The following is a 17,271-nucleotide window of genomic DNA, read 5'->3' as shown; positions in this document are numbered from 1 at the left end:
TACGTCCGATAAGAAATTGTACAAAATTAATTTTGACACAGTTGTTTTCTGGACACTTAAAAATGTAAACATAACAAAACAAATAAACAACATAAAAAGGTAATTATAAATGTATCATTTTGATCATTTTGGCAACAAATGGACATGCAAGGTCCATGTGAACTATTTCTACTCATAGACTCACAAGGTACATCAAAAAACGTGATGTATAATATCACCTCTCGATCGTGATACAGAATTGTACAACAAAAAAAAGCAAGCTATACCTCAAAACATGCTGTAGATGCACACCCTTCATGACAAATGGTACACGAGGAGAGACACTGGTGAGCTTTCAGTGGAGTACTGGCCTTAATAGTTAGAGGATGCTTTGGAGCAATGGCTTAGCTTTCAATGAACTACAGAGCCCTCACCAAAGGCCACACCTGATGCTTTGGCACTATATTAGTTCATGCGGCATGCTCCATGGCATACTAGGTGGAATGGCCTTAGAGAATTTCCATCAGGTTTTTGTACTTGGCTATCTGTCCTGCACACATGCTGCCACTATTATCTTCTAACGTTTGGAAACATCAGAATCACCCTCAAGGACTACTGATCAACTACAGCATGCAGTACTGGATATGGCAGTTGCCCAAAGAGGCTTCACTTGATCTCCGGCAAAGGGCAATTTAGTGTGTACCCCCCCCCCCCCCCCCCCTAGGAGAGAAGTAGTTTTGGCAAAGGTTGATGGGAAAATTTGCATTTAAGGCTTGTGAAGCAAATAAAACTAAACCAACACCATCACCCGTGGCCAGTTTGAAAGAAGTAGGAGTGTAGCAGGTATTATTCTGCACATAACTGAAGTACTTGTGTAATGAGACACACAGAAATAGAAGCACATTCACCATTTCAGAAAGTCTGATATTCAAGTCATCCCCAGTCCAGACATCAGATAATGTCTTTGCTGAACTGTTCTGTTAAAAAAGGTTCCTCACTCACATTTCCTAATCTATAGTTCCCCTCCATGGCTTCCTTTAAACATTTACAGAGTCTAGCATGATTCCCTCAGAGCGTGTTTTATATTATATTGGTGCGTCTTTTGATTGATTGAAAATACACATCCAGTTTTCTCTTAGCTTAAAGGGTCATTTTTCACTCCTTTTTTTTCATGGTAGAGCTTAGTGCAAGAGTTTTTTAAATGCCTTTCATGTCCTATAATTAACACTGAAATTATATTTAAATAAGCAGGAACATACATAGAAAACACAGAATTCATCTCATGAATATATACAATGAATAAAATCACAAACTATAGTTATAAGAACAGCTTATAATGGACATTGAAAGAAATAAATGCTTACCAATTTGATCAAAGTTGATCAAATTTCTAATGTTACCGAAAGCATTTACATAACTGTACATGACAGTATTTACACATATAACCAGTGCACTTCATAAAGCTGATGATCTGGATGTAATCCACAGCATCAACCTTCTACATCACAACTTCACAAATTCATTCTTAAAAAATAACAAGGGAAGATCTGGTTCTCCTTTCCAGTGCCCTTAATGTTTCTCTCCCCATATGTGTAGGAACGTTTTTTTTTTTCTTTTCGTTTTTTTTTTTTTTCGATACAAAGTTCCATACACCAGCCTGTAACCTATGAGGTAAGAAAACTGTCCACTCCACATGTGTCTGCAGTCCTACACACATGAAGAGAGTTGGCATTGGCTCGAGCGGCGGAGGCGCGGTCTCTACTGCACCGATGGAGAGTCCTGTTTGGTCCATCTCTCTGGGAGTGTGGCCTTCTGACACTCACTCTCCAGGGTGAGCAGCGGGGGCAGCATGCTCACTGCCCAGCGCTGCGTGGAAAGCTAATCAGCCTGACGCAGACAGCATTCGGACCACTGGGCATGCAAGTCATGTTCTATGGTCTGTTGTGCCACAGAGCTTTTCCCGCAAGTCCCCATGGTTCGACTGCCTTTCTACTGCTAAGATTCAGTTCCCGTCTTTCTAAAAGAGCTGGGCAAAACCAATCAATTTGTTTTTAGGATTTTGATTGTAAATAAGAACTATTTTTTTGTTTACAAACGTGCATTAGATCAGCCAAATGAAGAACTTTACTAAGCTGGAGTTGTAGAATGTGGGAGAAAGTAGCAGCATTATATTTGCAAGTGAACTGTGCACAAATAAAAGCCTTGCCTTGACTGATTTTCAGGAGTACCTTTTCTTACCTGCCAATTTCAATTATTATTATTTTCTGCAATAAGGGACATTCATATAGATTTTCAACACGATTCAAAGTGCAGATGTGAAATCTCTTTAAAGACTTGTGCTTTACTAAATTGACAAAAGTCTGTGAAATGGGTCAAAAATAACTGAAACTGGCCTTTTTGAATAAAACATCACTTGTCAAATCACCGATCCATTTCCATTTCTGTACTTTGATATGCTGTCTTCCCCTCCAGACCACACTGATTCAGTGACAAGTCCCAGCAACTGTACTGGAGCAAAGAACTCCACTGACCAATTTGGGCCTTCGAACCCTTTACCATCCAGAACTGCTCGTATGAAAGTGATAAATGGGTCTAGAAAGTATTTCTTCTTCCTTTGAAAAGTAACTTCATTAGCCTTTGGAGGCCAGTGTGTGTTAGCTGCATGCCTATAGGCATTTAGCTTGTAGTATGGAATGTATGTGACGCAGGTACTGCTGTACGTCATCAAGAGTGTATAGTATGAGTACTGTATAGTATACATTGTGCCGTGTTAGTACTGTATGGAATGGAGGGTTGTTTGATGTGTGTGTGGTATTAGACTGTGTGGGATGGGGTGCGAATAGTGTAGCAATTTTGTGTAGGAATTTGCATCGCAGGGGTTCAGTGTGGGATGTGAGTATTGTATGGGGTTGAGTATGTGTGATGTGAGTATTGTATGGGGTTGAGTATGTGTGATGTGAGTATTGTATGGGGTTGAACATGTGTGGTGTGAGTATTGTATGGGGTTGAACATGTGTGGTGTGAGTATTGTATGGGGTTGAACATGTGTGATGTGAGTATTGTAGTATGTGTGGTGTGAGTATTGTATGGGGTTGAACATCCTCAGTGATCACACTGTATATAGTATGGAGTGTGAATCGTGTGAGCTGTGTATGGGATGGCTGGCATTATTACTAAATGGTTGGCCTCTCCTCTTCTTCTCCAGTAGCAGCAGGTCCCCTTTTCAGCAGATGGGAGAGAAGATCAGGTGAGGTTTGGAGGTGGGCTGTGTGTGTGTGTACCTCATGGCCATTGGTACTGGGGGGTTAGGGCAGGGTATTTTAGTGTTGTACAGGGGAGTGAACAAGGGGCGGGTCTCTGTAGAAACACTGGGTGGGCTGTGGGGGTGTCGACAGGGTTGAGGTGGTGGTGGTGGGAGGGCGGGGGGGGACTGGTTGGTGGTGTTTTGGCAACCCTCAGAGATCGGTCTCATCGCGGGTCTCAGCGCTGTACTCTTGGTGTACCTTGGCACTCGGCTGCCCGCCTGGCAGGTCATCAGGCATGTGTGCCAATGGGTCAGAGCGAATTATGTAACTAAATAAAAAAAAAATTAAAAAAGAGAAGGGGATAAAAGAATAAATACACCCATAATTACGTCAACACATCAAAGAGCACTTTTTGGTTGTCTGCCACTTTTTTTACCTACTTGCATGAGCATGACTCACTAAACACTTACATGAGTCATCAAACTACAAACTTATTAGGTAGAGAGGTTTGAAAGGGTTCATATGAACGCGTAATTGCTGCTAAATCGGGGCGTGACCCATGTTTGATTGAGGCTTGCCGTGGGCCAATCTTGTGCAAATTTAGTTTCAGGGCTAAAGTGGCGGATAAATCCAGCTATGGTACATACACAATGTCGTTCAGCTCGAGGATCGTGTCTGGAGCAGGGTTGATCAGCACGTACGAAAGAGTGTTCTGTTGATCGTTCATCTCGTCTGGAAAAAGAACCAATGGTCAGTATTGGGGAAGACATCTCTATATGTTATTTATCCTTACTTTCCAATCAGCAGTATTCAACATTAAATACAGAACATCACTCTATAACATAATCCAATGTGGGCAAAGAAGTATCATGTTTGTGCAAGGACATGTAAGTGTGTGTGCGCTTGTGTGTGTGCTTGTGTGTGTGTGTGTGTGTGTGTGTGTGTGTGTGTGTGTGTGTGTGTGTGTGTGTGTGTGTGTGTGTGTGTGTGTGTGTGTGTGTGTGTATGTATGTGTGTGCATGTCTACGTGTATGTCTATATCTTTGTGTCTATATGTGGTTGAGCTGAAGCCGGGCGACCTGGGAATTATATAGATGTGGCTTGGCAAGGTGGGAGAGAGGTGGGGAGTGGAGATAAACAAAACTGGCATTACTGGAAATAACTTTACTGCTCTGAACCCACCTGTGTTTGCCACTTAACGTGTGCCAAGCCAAGTGAAAAAGAGAGAAGGACTGACCATTACTGACGGGGCACAGCTTGAAACAGGACGCCCATGCAGCTGCAAGATCTCCCATGCGCTGAGAGGCATGCAGACAAGGTCCGCATCCAACAACAGAAACAAGAGCCCCCCCTCCCCCGCCCAAATCCACATCCCCGAAAAACCGACACCCCAGTCGTTCGCCGAGTCTCACAACGTCACCAAGTCGCCAGGTTGCCATGCCAACACACAGCTCCCAATTTTTAACAGACAAGTGCCGACTGACAAGAAAAAACATAAAGGCATGCTTGCAGCATTCGTCAGGTGACCTAGTCAAGCTTGTCGACCAGGCTCAACCAATCAGAGTGAAGCAAAAGACATTCAGTGTGAGCTTTGTAAGGACACATACCAGGACACGTTTACCATGTACACATGTGAGCAGAGTGTGTGTGTGTGTGTGTGTGTAGTGCTTCATAAAACTGCTTGTTCTGGGCATTCATATTTCCACTTTTACCCTACACAGATTGATGTGTAAAATTCAGCAGTGTTTGTGCAGGGATGAGCCCATAACCTTGGAGTTATTAGACACTCTCTACCATCTGACTCACGTGAGTCACAACACTCATCCGCTTGAAAGCTCACAACTAGGAAAGGTGTGTAGTGCGTCACATGTTAGGTGCTAATGAGCATGTGTTCCAGTGTGTGACCAGTAAACTAGAGTTTGGCTGTGTCCTTTCAAACAGACACAATGTGTTCTGCTCCACTCCGACCAAACATCCTGCAGTCAGACCCTCGTCATGTCCGTACTGCAAGTGACGGTACATTCAGCAAGTACCTGTCAAGTAAGTAACCTTTGTCATGTCAGTACCTTCAGTCAGTACCAAACAGAGGAAATACAAATATATCGTTAGCCTAAATGGAGCAATAATGTTGTATAGCACTATTCTATAAGATCTGAGAAGGCCCTCCTGAATACCTATGCTCCCTCAAACCCTGGTCTTAAACCCAGGTATGTACACGTCACCTGCACCTGCCCGTTTCAGGAGTGTCCTCCATGGGGATTAAACCACGTAGGTAAAGGATCACTGACGCTATGACATCATCGGTGCAGTTTTGGGAGGGTTTAGAAATGAAGCTTAGTGACAGGCTTACCTCTTTCTTCTGTTATGTGTGTGTGGGTGTGTGTGTTAGAGTGTCCTTATGTGTTTGTATCAAAGTGGTTACTCTTCTGCATTTTATGCTACATAGCCTTTCTCTTCAGATTGACTGAAGGTGGTTAAGAATTGTATTCAAAGGACATTTCTTTCTGAGAGCTCATTTTTAGTGATGCAGATTTTCCAGATACCATCTTATTATCTCTTCAACCCCGTTTAATTTCATCATCATCATCATCATCATCAAGCCATCACATCTGGTTGCTTGAGGAGTTCATAACGAGCTCTAGGCTCCAAGGGAAGTGAAGCAATAAATGGGAAGTCATCTAACAAGCCAATTAGACGAGCCAATTGTATTCTTACCAAAAAGAGGATCCAACACACTCCGTCTTTAAACATAAAATTGCAGTTGACGAGTTGGTATTTTCTATAGTAATTTTATGTGTCAACCACAGAGAGGCAAAATCTGCATGACTAAAAATAAATAATGCAATCAAAATGCTCATTAACTGTCAGATAATTAGTATAAAGTTTGAAGTGCAGAGAAGAATGCTTTAATTGCTCGTATATAAGTGTTCCCACCATTTACCACTGCTTCATCAAGCTATCTCCATACTTAACATATCTGAAGTATCAGATTACTGTGGATTTAAAATGAAAGACTGGGGTTAATTGAAGGGATACTGGACATACTGGTTCTATGAAGGTATTTGTGGTCTCTGTCAGCAGGGGGCCAAACAACATATAAAAGTGTCACACACAACATTTCTGACTGGTACACCCCAGTGCCGTGGCTTTGGAAGGTATTACCTTGCAAATATCCTAGATTAACACGATTCATCACATCACTTGCGGTTAAATTAGCTACGTCCTCTGAGGGAGAGGGGAAAAGAAGGAAAAACAAGAAGCAGAAGAGAGAAAGAGAGAAAAGGTCAGCCAAGCAACAGACATTTTTACAGTGAACAGTGAATCACACAAAAAAGAAAAGAAAAGACAGAAAGAGGACAGAATGCTAGAAATGTCATGCTGAGATTAGATTCAAACCGACACGCTTGGCACACTCAGTAAATACTGCACATGCCCTAAGTCGTTTTGACACTTATGAATTACCAATATGTTGGATGTGTGTACTCTTTATTCTTGTTAAGAAAACACAACATGCAATAAAGCTGGAAATGTTAAAAGACTGTGCCAAGCGGGAGGGTCTTAGTGCTAAAAAGGCCACGGTGAAATAAATCATAAGCGAGAACAAACAGCACACGGTGAGGAGGGAAGCACTGGTTTTAAAATGGTCTAGTCCGCTGTACTTTGCTTCTCTGCTACGTACTACTAATGCTGCTGGCTACCCACTTACTTTATTCATGAGTCACATGACTATACTACTCCTAGGATTAGAAATATAATAGTGGATCAATATGGTCAATATGAAGAAGGGTAATCTGAAAGTTATTCAAATCTAGTGCTCCCAAAGAATGAAATAGAATAAAATGATTAGGTTGCAGGGTATTAATCTTCTCTTCAGTATATTTTTTAGGCCAAAATGATTACAAGGATCAACTTTCTGAAGTAAACATGATGTCTGTACGTAGACTGATGAAATCCTAAATCTCATTATCAGCTACCAGTTTACTCTGATCTCTAATCATGGATGGACAAGGAAATGTGTGAAAAAGTGAAGTGAAGATGTGATGGGGGTGACTGTAACGTAACGATGAGTGATGAGACAATGTTAAAAGATATATATTGCATTTTAAATCTACAAATCAATGTTTAAATAGTTCTTAAAATGCCACAGTGAAATAAACTATGAGACAAAACGATCTAATCTGGTTTATTTCCTTATTAGCAGTTAATATTTTATAATATTTAATTACAATTTAATATTTGAAATTGTAATAATGAAATAAAGCTTTAGTCATGGCGTGTTCCTCTTGAGATTACCATATCCGACAGTGGGCAGGCCCAGGTGCTTCATGCGGTTTTTGACCAGCTCGGAGAGCTCCTGCCTCTCGGAGCGTCGGTACATGTTGAGGCGCTGCTGGCTGATGCGCTCGGCGCGGCTCGGGGGCTTGCTGCTCTTGCGGCTCAGCCGTCGTGCCCACTGCATGCTTTTCTTGCGCAGCAGCGGGTGCTCCGATTGGTCGCTGCCCGTGGAGTAGCGGTGCGAGGTCTTCCCCTTCCATGACTCTCGGCGGTCCCGAGACTCCTCACACTCCTCCAGGTTCACCGACACTTGAGACTGGAGAGGACACGGTGAGGCCCAACTGAATATTACAGTGCAGTCAAAGTAATACCAGAGGTATGGCGCAGAACTCTTACCAACATCTGGTGGTGTACCATATTACCACTTATTGTCTTTAGCCGATTCAAACTGGGTTTTTTTTTAACACCAAAGCGACTGAAGCAGGAAGTGTAGCACCAGCACATTTGAGCAAACCCAGGCCAGTGATGCGGCAGCAGACAGCTACTTTCAATCATGAAATAATAATAACCAATAACCAATAGCCACTGATTCATTCCGCCATGATGGGAAATTGCTATATAACTGGATTTGCTGTGAATAAAAATCATCCTCAGCATCCTCAGAGGAAATGAATGTACTGCCTGAACACATAATCAGAAACAAATGTCTTCTACCAAACCACAGAATGAGACCCCTTATCACTGAAATGGCCTGAGCCTAAAGTACAAAAAAAAAAAAACACAGACATGTAAGAAAAGTAAAGAGTGTTGTTTTTTGCAGGGCCTTTCTTACCTCTGAGGTGGAGAACATGTGGCACTCAGTGCGGTAAATCCCTATAGGGATCTCTGCACTGGAGGAGCACAGCTTCTGGAACAATCTTCCATACGTGCGGATCCAAAGGTCTTCCTCCGTGACCTTCATCTAAAACACACACACACCCTTAAAGAAACCTGGAATACTGTGCATGAGAGAAACTCAAGTCATGCTCGTGCCCTTACCACACAGAGATATCCTGAGCCTGGCGTAGTGTCCAGCCCTAAGAGAAGTCTGGCGATGGTGATCATGTAGTCTTTGACAAAGGACTGCACAAAATACCAGGACACATTGTCATGGGAAACGTCAAGGAGGAAGTTAAAGACAACACAGAAATGTACTGGACAAATTCATCCAGTCCCTAAAATGTATGGATTGGCAATACCGGTGTGTATACCAATTAGCACAACATTTGAGCTGACCTGGTGCTCTTATTCTCTCACTAACCTGGTATAGAAGTGTATCCAGCATACTAATACTGAACACCCTTCCTCCAGCAAACGGCAGACGAAACATGAAGGCCAGATTTGAACCTTTATCACGCTCTATCTGTAAAAAAAATTTAAATCATTAATACACCAGAATCACTGAGCATATATCAGCATGTAGTATTCTATTAGATGATTTCTCCCACTTTAAATACAGCGGCAAGAAACTGATTCCATGACTGAACACGGGGGTTGTGTTCAGCGTTCATAATTTACCTTCTCCAGCTTAGAGAGGGCAAGAGAGTAACAGTCTTTGGCTCTGAACTGCATGAATCTCATGTTGGAAGGATGGGTGAGCTCAGTGATAATGCTGAGACTGGGGAACAGCCTGAGGTTTGAAAAAGAAAAGAAAAGAAAGAAGCAGAGCAGAGAGAGAGAGAGAGAGAAAGAGAGAGAGAGAGGGAGGGAAAGAGAGAGAGAGAAATAGAGGGAGAGAGAGGTAGAGGGAGGGAGAGAGAGGGAGAGAGGGATAGAGAGAGATGTGGGTCTCAGTAGAACTACACAACGTTTACAATGACCCTGCCTGAACATGGTCTGTATGTTGACAGTAGTCTTAGCATCGAACCATGTAGTAGAACTACACAGCGTTGAGTTTGAGTTATGGAGAACAGTCTACAGTTACCCTACCTGAACATAGTCTGTACATTGACAATAGTCTTGGCGTCGGCCATGTAATCCTCCTCGGCACTCATGGTGCTCTCCTTATCCACCACCACCAGGTTATCAGCGTAGATGATCCCACACTGGAGCAGGTTATCCAGGCTGCCAATGACAGCAAGCGCTAATCAAAATTCAGTGCTCGAGCCGCCAATATGTGCCCCCAACAGGGAGCAATGCTATGCTACAGTATGAGCATAGCATCAGCTGCTAACACTATTACAATTAGCAGCAGCACTCATATTACTAACGCAACAACTGCACTACCTATTACAACAGATGCTTCAACTAATGCTTCAACACAAATTGTGATAGTAGCAATAATGTTATTAAATGATAATAAGTAGTAATAGTACAAATTAAGACACACATACTTGTCAATACTTCCAACCATGAAATATACCATGGGGAAACAACAGATGGCTTCCAGGAAGTGATGATCAGGCCTGCAAGGGAACATAAGGTAGGAGCTGAGATTTCTACACATTCACCTAGTATTTATGGAGCATTGCCAAAACCCTTATGAAAATAATTATTAACTGCCCATTTTGCCTATGGGGTTGCCATGGATACTCCTTCTGAATATGTAGCTGAACTGTGTATGAAAGGGTATTATTCAAATATGTTCAGACCGTTCTAGTTATTATCTGTGGATAGGCAACCTTCAATGGGCACATTAGTCATCACACAGGTGACAATACGTCCTTCAACATACATGCAAGATCAATAATTCTACATTGACTGAACTAATGGCATAATGTGGACTCATAAATAACTAAGAGTTGACGACAAAACAAAACAAAACATTAAAGACCGTTAATGCTGAAGTCAACTGCCCCCCCCCCCCCACTCTGCACCAACCTTAAACTCTTCACAGTTAGTCCCACAAAAGCAATATGCACTAAGAAGCTTTCTTTTCATGACCACCCCCTGAAGAGTTGTTAGAGTACATTTTCTAAACCCTGTATCAGCAGTGAGAGTATGATGACTCTCTTACGGGTTGTCCAGGAGCAGCACAATGGGGTTGAGCTCTTTCTTTGGCCTGTAATAGGCCCTCAGTGGCACAAGGAAGTTGTACAGGCCGTTCCCTGCCGTCTCGGCGGACACAATTATGAGCTTGTTCTTAAAGCCGTACGCTTTGGCGTCCTCGAAGCTGTTGTGCTTACAACCCTGCAGAAAGAGACGGTTTTGTTACAGCACAGAAAACACCTGGCAAAGACAGTTACATACAATTACCTTGTTTTGTTACTTGGTTTATAATCAGGGGTCGGCCATTATGTCTATATTATGAGTTAGGCTGGCTGGTCAAGGGAAAAACAGGTTACCAAATTATTTTAATGGTGCTCTGTGGATTAATTTAAATGTAGTAATCATTCCTGCATATTAAAAAAGTCTATTTCGCTTGGACAGGGATATAATTGCAGTCTGTTTTGTTTACTCAAACAACAAATGCTAATGGTCCACCCAAACACTTTTTCAGTCTGCCATTATGTGTGTCAAGTAGGTTAGCTGTGCAAGAACTAGGACAGTGAACAGCACATCGCTAAATGACTGTACGTAGATGCTGTAACACCACCACCACCACCTCTCTGTTTTTTGTTGTACATTTAAGTCTTTTAAGTTTCTAATTTGTCCTCTCTTGCTTGGCTTGAGCAGTGGATTGAATTATTTCTGAGCGTACTCTTTTACAGTCTATCCTTACAAAACCCAAGGCTGCTTTCATTGTGGTGATTAAGAAGAACGTGGTGGGTGGCTCACCTTGTCAAGGCGCAGGCAACAGAATGGAGCCTTTTGATGAAGGAGGTGGCAGAGGGTTGGCGAGCTCCCAATGTACGGCGAATTGGGTGGATATCCTTTCACATAACTGAGGTGCAGAAAATTAAAAAGGTACAAACCGTCATCAGTGCACAAATGCATTTTTCAGCTTATTTTCAGTAATTTTCTTTCAGTATTCGACATGCATTCCCATTGCATCACATCCTATGACTTAATCCACATATTTGCAAGCTGAGATGAAGCCCTCTACTGACTTGACTGCAGTGATCACGTTTCACCACAGGTAGGCGCTGTGGACCCACATTAGTAGAAGAAGGTATATTTTTTTGTTCCACTACATGAAACCCATTCTACAGTCATCGTCTCCCAGTAGGGCATATTAGTAGTAGCACGTGGAGGGAGAGGTGCAAACTGGAGGCTCATTAAAGCCTAGAAAACCTGTGTCAGCCACTCCGGGGAAAATCCCAGGTCTTTTTTATGAACACATACAATGGCTTGCTTTTTTTTGCCGGTAAAGCAAGTTAGATGAGAAAGTTCACCCTGGGGACTCTCAGGGCCAGAGACCGTAGTTTGAGAGCCATTTTAAGGCAATTCTGGATACAAGGTTGCTGATGCAGTATCTGCCATATCTGCATGTGTACTGACTACTTTTCCTGTCGCCGTGGCTTTTCTCCTGCCTCTCTGTAGACCTTTGGGGCAGAGCTGCCACCATGCATTGCAGTCAAAGCAAACTCCCTTCAGATTCTCTGATTTGATGTGACGCTTTTTTCCCCCCAAAATGCGTCCTGCTGTCCAGCATTCTGGTCATAGCTGTCTGTGTGAAATTTTCTGGGGCAGTCAGTCTGGGAGCGTCCTGACAAGCCTGCTCTAACAACGTCGCTATTGGGTCACAACAAGTCGTCACGCGGATCTGTCAAGAAATCCTCAAAGCGCAAGCTTTCTGTGTTGAATTTCTGCAGAAGCTTAATGTGTTGGTCAGAGTCGTAGTGCAGTGGAGAAACGCAGCCAGCTTGGCAGATGGTGTCCTATTGTGTTGATGATCTTGGTTTGGGAGTAATAAATATCTCAGTTGTCCAACAGTAGCCAAAGCCTTTGTGTCTAGTGTTGGACTTTGTGATTGATTTTGCACTCTTCACCAAGGACAAAGTGGAGCAGTTTTGTTTTAATGGTTTTGCCAAAACAAACACATTCATTTTTTTTGTCAACTAAGGAAAGGAAACGCAGGAAAGGACTTTAGATAATGAGTCATTAGGAGAGCATACTGCACCACACTGAAGCACTCACACCCAACCCATTCTCTGGTGGTCGTCTAACACGGGGATTCTAGATTTGAAAACAATAGCAACCAAGACTTTTATGACTGTTGGTTTGAGAACAGGGAGTGACTGCAATCATATTCCTTGTTTTATCAATATTTTAGTTCTGATGTTTGCTTGAAGCCCCTAGAAAACAATGATCACATTTGTTTTGTGTGCTTGTTTTGACAAATGCTATGACTGAATTTATAATGTAAAGAGGCAGAGAATATGACACATCACTACTGTCGTCCTTACTAACTACTCCATCAACAAGCTTGGCTCTTTGCTGATGTTGTCAGAGTGAAAGGTTATTACCCCAGATGGCTCTTTGCTGATGTGGTCAGAGTGAAAGGTTATTACCCCAGGTGCCCTGGCAGGGAGGCGGCTTTCTCCATTTATTTGGTGTGGTGTCAGAAGTGGGATTGTGTCGTAAGGCTGTTGGCCTACGGTGCATGAGGGGGTCACCCTGTGATGGGTAAAACACGATGTAGAATATGCATGAGGGGTCACGCTGTGATGGGTAAAACACGATGTAGAATATGCATGAGGGATTCCATAGGATGCGTGAAGCGTATGAGTGTGCCCAAAGGGGAACGCGGTGTGACCTTCAGTACAGTTGAATATGGTATCTGACTGTCATACTAACGAGTATGGCTCTTTAATGACGCAGTTAGAGTGCATGGCTTACGGTTGTGTTGGATGAGTATTTTCTCCCTTCGCTACAGGGACAACCAACAACCTTGAAGAACCAGTGGAAGGGTAAACCAAACCACAAATCACGTGGCTACAGCTTTCGCCCCTAACATCCAGCTCTGACACTCATTAAACTGATGCGATTACGAAGGGAACCACCACAACAAGAGTTTCTCAAAATGAAAGATTCTCTGCTAGAAACACGGGGGACTGCCGACACAAAGACAAGTGCGCACTGAGTGTGAAAGAGGAAACATTCCCTCCTGGCAAAAGCGTTTACTGTTTATAGGGTTCATCAAGAGGGAGAGTTAGACCAGCAGTTTCCCAGGATACACTAGGCTTCCTCTTGACATTTCAGTGCATCTTGCAAGCCTTCTATAGCTACCGTAATTAGCACGTAAATATTATGTTGTATGTATTACTAATCTCTCTGTCTGTATAATGCAAACACTAGAGTGTAACCTGAGTGTAATATCTGAATAGTGTAATCGGGACGACTCACTCTATGGTGGGGAGGCCTTCGTCGTCGTCTGAGGGGGGTGTTTCATCCTCCAGCGGGTCAGCGAGGAGGTCACAGGGCAGGATGGCCGAGGAGTCGGCGATCTCCAGCACCGGGGCGATGCTGGGTCGTCGGCTCCCTGCCCCATTCTCCGTGGGCACCCCCAGCTTGTTGCTGTCCTCCGCCGGCACAGGGTTCTGCAGATCTATGGCAACTGTCCCTGCGACAGCAAAGGGGCAAGACTGTAAAATACAAAAATGCAATATTGTCGCTGATCCAAGGTCTCAAGCCGGGGGAAGATTAATCAAGTTAAGAGGGCTAGGAGGATTTACACCCTCCCGCAGCCTATTTCACTGAGCTCGTTATGTCCTGGCATAATAAAACAATCTGCAATAGTTATGAAGTTCTCTTGCTGGCACTGGAGTCAGTCAACGTAAGATGCAGAGGGAAAGAACAAAGGTGTACACATTAAACGACTGCTTGCAAAGTCTGTAAATACAGACATACTGTGGTCGTTAAGTTGTTTTTCCGTTTCCAAACGTCGGGAAAATATGTGGAATAGCTGGTCATGTATAATTGAAATGAAAAACAACAGTGTTTTGGTGTATGAATTTATTATAATGCAGTCAGAATGACAACTCAAGCCATTGAAATATTTATGCAGTAGAGATTGCAAAATAGGAACAAAACATTTGTGAAGATATTTATTTCCCATCTGAATGCCCTCATCTTAGTGACACTAGGTGGCACTCACTCCTCTCTCTGTCTCACACACACACGCACACACACACTCACCCATACTGGCAATGATACTCTGGACGGGCAGGCGTGAGGGAGCGTCGTACAGCCCTACCGACGCGAGGCCCTTGTTGTGCTTCTCTTCCTCTTTGAAGATGAAAGCGGAGTTCTCCTCCTTGGTGATGTTGATGTAGTAACAGGTGTCCGTGGCAGCCATGATGTGGCGCGGGCCCGGGTTCAGCAGGATACTTTTGTTCTCCTCCCGTTTGACACCGATCAGGCACACGCCGTACCTAAACCCCCACGCAAACATCGCGTGTCCATGCAGTTAGAAGGCGACCCACATAGGAGCACTCTGGAGACATCAGAACATGTCATTGAAGGATGCCAGGCTATACAAATGAATCTGCATGACTGCAATGGATTAAAACAGCTGAAGTATTGAAAGAGAAGGGAAAGGTTATTCATGAAACATATGGTTCTGTGAACACTAATAGGATTAATGTGTTATTAAACAATGGGTTATTAGGCCATGAAACAGGATGAGGTATGAATGTGTTGTCAGCATAGCCTCACTTCTTGTGGGCGTGAAAAGAAGCGTAGGTGAAGCTCTTGTTGTCATACTCCCCGAAGAACTTGCTGTCACACAGGCGGATATGGTAGACCTCGTTGCCTGAGCAACGGCCGTATGTCCTCTGCCACTGCTCCGGAGAGAGCTGCCCCTCCCTGCAAGGAGAAGGATCAACTGACCTGAGAAGAAAATCAGAGAACAACTACAGGCCATCTAGAAGTACTTGAGGAAACATCTGGAGACTTAATGCAGAGGTGAAGGACACGACTACAAAAGCTCCTATGGTTGCACCTGCTTCCTCAAGTCTGACTGAAAATTGACTTAAGGAATATTGTGCCATTAAAAAGAAAACAAGCAATGTGCTGTGGTTTAACTGTGGTTAATGTTTTCGATTATTCAATTGGCTGATGATTTTATCCCAAGTGCAAAGAACAAGTGCAGTTGAGTAGACCACAAGCAAATGGCTGAATTAAAAACAAACAACATCAGCCGGATGTGTAACTAGCGCTGCAACAGAACGCTTCAGTTCACCCAATTCTAGTGTTCTAAAACTGATAGTGGAGGGAAGGAGTCTCAATCACCAGCTGCACAAAAACAAACTATGCAAAAGAGGAGTGTGTAACAAATGAAAATATTATTTACGACTAGAGAAGCCTGAAGCCTGACAGATGTGGGGGTGACTGTGGAGAAGGATTCATCAGACTAACCAGAGGTGGTTGTCATTTCACAAGCCATGGACCACAAAGGAGAAGCTTCTAGCCTGACACTGTATAGCGCACTGGGATGGCAATCTCAATTTCATTATCAGATTATAGTGACCTACTAAATTGGAGCATTTACTTGGATGAGTGCCGCAGAGGACTGGTGCCTGCTTTGTAGATAAGCATCAAGGGCTCGAACTTGCCACGGGCAGTCACAGGGAGCCATAAGCAGCATTAGAGAAGCCCTTCTTATCTGATTGAAAAGAAGGCGAGCTGCCTTCTTCAGAATCACCTAAAGAGATTTGACCTTAGGCGACTCCAGACCTGCTGCTTGGGTGCCACTCATTCACTCCCAGTGTACTCTTCTACACCTGCTGATGCCCTGGATGACCAGTGGGAATCTTTGCTATAGTAACAGGAGCAGAAAAGGCGCAGTTCTGTCTCCCACCTTCGAATGCTGCCAATTATACAATTATATATGAATGCACAGCAGAGCCAGCCGCACCGCTGTACAAACAGGAATTCAGTGTTCAAGCAGTGACAAGGCAAGATATCTTTATATAGTCAGAAACTGGCATACAAGTCAGGATGAGTCCTCAGCACCACTGACTCCAATAGTGTTTAAAACACCACTGCTATTTTTCCCCATGCCTGCTTTGTGTTACTGTATAATAAAGCGAGGGGAGATTCTTTCCTCTGGAGAGATACATTTAGTATTGATTGGATGCGCTGAAAAGAGGCGCTTTAATGTCCATAACCCTGTAAATCCGCTTCCTCTGATAACTCTCTGGAGATTCAGACAGCAAACACAGCCGACCAGACATCAGTCAGCCATCAACACTCTTTGGCTGCTGTCAGATCCACTAAACCGGGCCAAACAATGCAGAGTTGATAAAACAGTGAGTGTTTTTCTGTGTGTGTGAGTTTGATCTATGCAGGAATGTTGTTTATTTTTGATCATTCCTCTGTGTCAGAAATAATCTGTAACACCACAGGGCAAATAAGTATGGAGTTCGAATAGTTTAAAAATTCATAAATAAATGTCACACAATTTACAAATGAATATCCCGATTCACATATAAATGTCAAGCGATTCACAAATGTAAACGGTGTTGCAATTATTTACAGACTAACGAATGGCAGATATCCTGATATGACGTAAAGCCTATTTTTCCAAATCAATCAGTGAGATTCTCAAAGATGATAAATAAAGGGAAAGAAGGGATAGAAGACACATTCTCGCCATGGTACAAGAGCATCTCTAGCCATTACAAGAACGTAAGTAGTGACTGAAGCCCATGTATTTTGTGTTTGATGTATAGGCGGTCTAGTTACAGCACAAATGGATGGAAAAGTGGAATTCTCCTTCATGATGGAACATAACACATAACACAGTTTTAAAACTAGGCCTGTTATGTTGTAAAATAGAAATCTATTGGCTGAAGTCTTTCTTTTACTTGACTGTGTTGGCTTCATGCCATTTTTATTTTAGCTACCT

General features: G+C 43.1%; 1 protein-coding gene across 12 annotated transcripts in view; it reads right to left on the bottom strand.

The window, feature by feature from the left end:
- Positions 1-979: 979 nt before the first annotated feature.
- kcnt1b (potassium sodium-activated channel subfamily T member 1b) overlaps positions 980-17,271 on the bottom strand; it is a 51,557-nt gene continuing 35,265 nt past the window's right edge. For 2 of the 12 annotated variants that reach the window (XM_031570472.2, XM_031570479.2), the window contains 17 exons: positions 15,078-15,251; positions 14,559-14,794; positions 13,767-13,983; positions 11,256-11,361; positions 10,495-10,667; positions 9,872-9,943; positions 9,468-9,602; positions 9,057-9,168; positions 8,800-8,901; positions 8,538-8,621; positions 8,332-8,460; positions 7,518-7,815; positions 6,387-6,449; positions 5,258-5,290; positions 4,407-4,418; positions 3,872-3,956; positions 980-3,552 (listed from right to left, as the gene is read on the bottom strand). In XM_031570472.2, coding sequence (XP_031426332.1) covers positions 3,435-3,552; positions 3,872-3,956; positions 4,407-4,418; positions 5,258-5,290; positions 6,387-6,449; positions 7,518-7,815; positions 8,332-8,460; positions 8,538-8,621; positions 8,800-8,901; positions 9,057-9,168; positions 9,468-9,602; positions 9,872-9,943; positions 10,495-10,667; positions 11,256-11,361; positions 13,767-13,983; positions 14,559-14,794; positions 15,078-15,251 — 2,149 coding nt within the window. In that variant the 3' untranslated portion in view covers positions 980-3,434. The remainder of the gene's footprint in view (positions 3,553-3,871; positions 3,957-4,406; positions 4,419-5,257; positions 5,291-6,386; positions 6,450-7,517; positions 7,816-8,331; positions 8,461-8,537; positions 8,622-8,799; positions 8,902-9,056; positions 9,169-9,467; positions 9,603-9,871; positions 9,944-10,494; positions 10,668-11,255; positions 11,362-13,766; positions 13,984-14,558; positions 14,795-15,077; positions 15,252-17,271) is intronic. The other 10 variants (XM_031570477.2, XM_031570483.2, XM_031570481.2 and 7 more) reach the window with 8 other exon arrangements.

Source organism: Clupea harengus, chromosome 7 (genome assembly GCF_900700415.2).
Source record: "Clupea harengus chromosome 7, Ch_v2.0.2, whole genome shotgun sequence".
Taxonomy (NCBI): domain Eukaryota; kingdom Metazoa; phylum Chordata; class Actinopteri; order Clupeiformes; family Clupeidae; genus Clupea; species Clupea harengus.
Note: the sequence above shows the minus strand (reverse complement) of the source record. Positions and strands in the feature narration are given on the sequence as shown.